Source organism: Gymnodraco acuticeps, unplaced genomic scaffold, assembly GCF_902827175.1.
Source record: "Gymnodraco acuticeps unplaced genomic scaffold, fGymAcu1.1, whole genome shotgun sequence".
In the NCBI taxonomy this organism is placed as follows: domain Eukaryota; kingdom Metazoa; phylum Chordata; class Actinopteri; order Perciformes; family Bathydraconidae; genus Gymnodraco; species Gymnodraco acuticeps.
The window spans coordinates 36754-40021 of record NW_022992078.1 but is presented as its reverse complement, the minus strand read 5'-3'; the positions used below and the strand labels follow the sequence as shown (position 1 = coordinate 40021).

Genomic DNA, 3268 nt, shown 5'->3' with positions numbered 1-3268 from the left:
GGAGGGGCGGGGACACACCTGGGGAGGGCACACACCTGGGGAGGGCACACACCTGGGGAGGGGACACACCTGGGGAGGGGACACACCTTTAGTATTAACAACTTTAATGAGGGGACACACCTGGGGAGTGTTAACGAGGACATGTGTTGTGTCTCCTGAAGGTCGCGCCCTCTGGTGAACTCTAAGCAGACGGTGCTGGTGGTGGGGGGGGGTCCAGTGGCTGAAGGTGAATCACCTGAGGACCGTCAGAGAGGTGCTGGACAGGTGAGCAACAACACAACATATCAATTAAACATCAACTAGACATCGATTAGAGATCAATTAATACTTCAACACCTGCCCCCCCCCATCACAGAGAGTCTCTCAGTGACGCCCTGGTGGTGGTCAAATCTTTGGGGATGGGGTTCCACCTACCTGTGGACGGGATCCGGTCCCTCAGTCTGGTAAGTTTCTGTTTCCTGTTTATATTACCTGTCCAATGTGTGAAGCTCCTCTGTACTTCCTGTCTCTCCACCTATTGGCCGCTGAGCTGTGATGTCATAATGTGGGGTTTTTTAATCTAATATTTCCAACAACAACAAAAATCTAATATTTACTGTATATTTATTCATATTATATTATTTTCTTTATTTTATAGTTTGGACTTCTGTTTTTTGTTTGCATTTTAAGGATTTTATTTATTCATTATTTTAAGTTTTGGGATGTTTATTTGGAACTTATTTAATGAATAAAAATAAGATAAAAGTGATCTGTCCTCCAGAAAGAGATCCAGGACCTGTACAGGCAGAACCAGGATATCATCACTGCAGCAAAGCATCATGGGTACGAGGCGATCGACACCTTCAGCATCACCATGGGTCGCTTCAGAGACTTCCTGCAGGGCCGCTGCGCCTGCCACTTCCACCAGGTAACCAATCAGATCTCAGATGAGACACCACATGATACTGAAGCTCGTTAACAGGTACCTCGTTAACTCCTACAGGTGGAGAAGTCCTCCAGGCCTTCAGACCCCATCACAGCCTCCAGAACCACACCTGAGCTCCAATCAGACGCGCAACATCCAGAGAAGGAGGCGTGGCCTAGAGCCTCGACCTATCACGTGAGAGGACCAGTGAACCAGGTGTACTCTGAGATCCTGCTGAGCCGCCTGTGCCCCCGAAACACATGAGAGAGAGAGAGACAGGAAGTGGTTCTGATCCACACAACTACTTCCTGTTCGTTCTTATGCACACTAGCTGCCTCTGAAGGACACTATCTGCTTCTGAAGGACACTAGTTAGTCTGTGTAATATCTAGTCTATGATGTGTACTAGTTGGTCTATGATGTGTACTAGTTGGTCTATGATGTGTACTAGTTAGTCTATGATGTGTACTAGTTAGTCTATGATGTGTACTAGTTGGTCTATGATGTGTACTAGTTGGACTATGATGTGTACTAGTTGGGCTATGATGTGTACTAGTTGGGCTATGATGTGTACTAGTTAGTCTGTGTAATATCTAGTCTATGATGTGTACTAGTTGGTCTATGATGTGTACTAGTTGGACTATGATGTGTACTAGTTAGTCTATGATGTGTACTAGTTGGGCTATGATGTGTACTAGTTGGTCTATGATGTGTACTAGTTGGACTATGATGTGTACTAGTTGGACTATGATGTGTACTAGTTGGTCTATGATGTGTACTAGTTAGTCTATGATGTGTACTAGTTGCACTATGATGTGTACTAGTTGGTCTATGATGTGTACTAGTTGGACTATGATGTGTACTAGTTGGACTATGATGTGTACTAGTTGGGCTATGATGTGTACTAGTTGGTCTATGATGTGTACTAGTTAGTGTACATGAACTAGTTTCTAATGCCTAAATCTGGCTGCTTCACTTCAGGTATTTTCTGAGTCTACTGACAAGGGTCTGATACGTACAAACTGCTGCTGGTATCTTTTGTCATGTGACTAGATATCTCTGCATACTAACTAGTGACTGATGCATACTTACTAGTAGCTTATGTGTAGTAACAACCTAGTAGCTTAAGTACTACTAGTTGTGGTGCCTACTAACTAGTTCCTGATGCGTACTAGCTAGATTCCTATGATTACTTGTTAGTGTCTGATCCAGGAAGTTTATTTTAAATGCCTCAGTTATTATCTTTATGTATATATGAGATGATGATGACGATGATGATAAGTGACGACGACGATGATGATGATGAGGAAACGTCTTAATGTTTGTATGTTTTATATTTTTCTACAGATGTTTATTGTGCCTTTCTGATCGTGTTTACATGTAAACAGAATATATATATTTATATAAATGTTATCATTATCTTCTGCTCTATGAAATGTTTACAGGAACTTTTGATCAATCACACGAATATCCAAACACGAAGTCAGTTTTAATGTTTTCTATCTTTTATACATTTTAAAATATCTTTATAGTAAAGTTATATGAACTATAAAAGTCACATTTTAAACCTGTTGTCTTTTCCTTCATTATCCCTGTGGAGTGTCGGGTCTACTTTAAAGAGTACAGTCTGTAGTGTGTCTACTTTAAAGAGTACAGTCTGTAGTGTCTCTACTTTAAAGAGTACAGTCTGTAGTGTCTCTACTTTAAAGAGTACAGTCTGTGGTGTGTCTACTTTAAAGAGTACAGTCTGTAGTGTGTCTACTTTAAAGAGTACAGTCTGTAGTGTGTCTACTTTAAAGAGTACAGTCTGTAGTGTGTCTACTTTAAAGAGTACAGTCTGTGGTGTGTCTACTTGAAAGAGTACAGTCCGTAGTGTGTCTACTTTAAAGAGTACAGTCTGTAGTGTCTCTACTTTAAAGAGTACAGTCTGTAGTGTGTCTACTTTAAAGAGTACAGTCTGTAGTGTGTCTACTTTAAAGAGTACAGTCTGTAGTGTGTCTACTTTAAAGAGTACAGTCTGTGGTGTGTCTACTTTAAAGAGTACAGTCTGTGGTGTGTCAACTTTAAAGAGTACAGTCTGTGGTGTGTCTACTTTAAAGAGTACAGTCTGTAGTGTGTCTACTTTAAAGAGTACAGTCTGTAGTGTGTCTACTTTAAAGAGTACAGTCTGTAGTGTCTCTACTTTAAAGAGTAAGTAGTACAGTCTGTGGTGTGTCTACTTTAAAGAGTACAGTCTGTAGTGTGTCTACTTTAAAGAGTACAGTCTGTAGTGTGTCTACTTTAAAGAGTACAGTCTGTGGTGTGTCTACTTTAAAGAGTACAGTCTGTAGTGTCTCTACTTTAAAGAGTACAGTCTGTAGTGTGT

The 3268-nt window shown here is 40.9% G+C and overlaps 1 protein-coding gene across 1 annotated transcript; it reads left to right on the top strand.

The window, feature by feature from the left end:
• Positions 1-161: 161 nt before the first annotated feature.
• cped1 (cadherin-like and PC-esterase domain containing 1) lies at positions 162-2470 on the top strand (the record flags this gene model as incomplete). Its single annotated transcript, XM_034202321.1, is given in 4 exon segments — positions 162-264; positions 356-443; positions 761-907; positions 983-2470. Coding segments are annotated over 2 exon segments (118 nt in total), but the record flags the coding sequence as incomplete, so codon positions are not given.
• Positions 2471-3268: the final 798 nt, after the last annotated feature.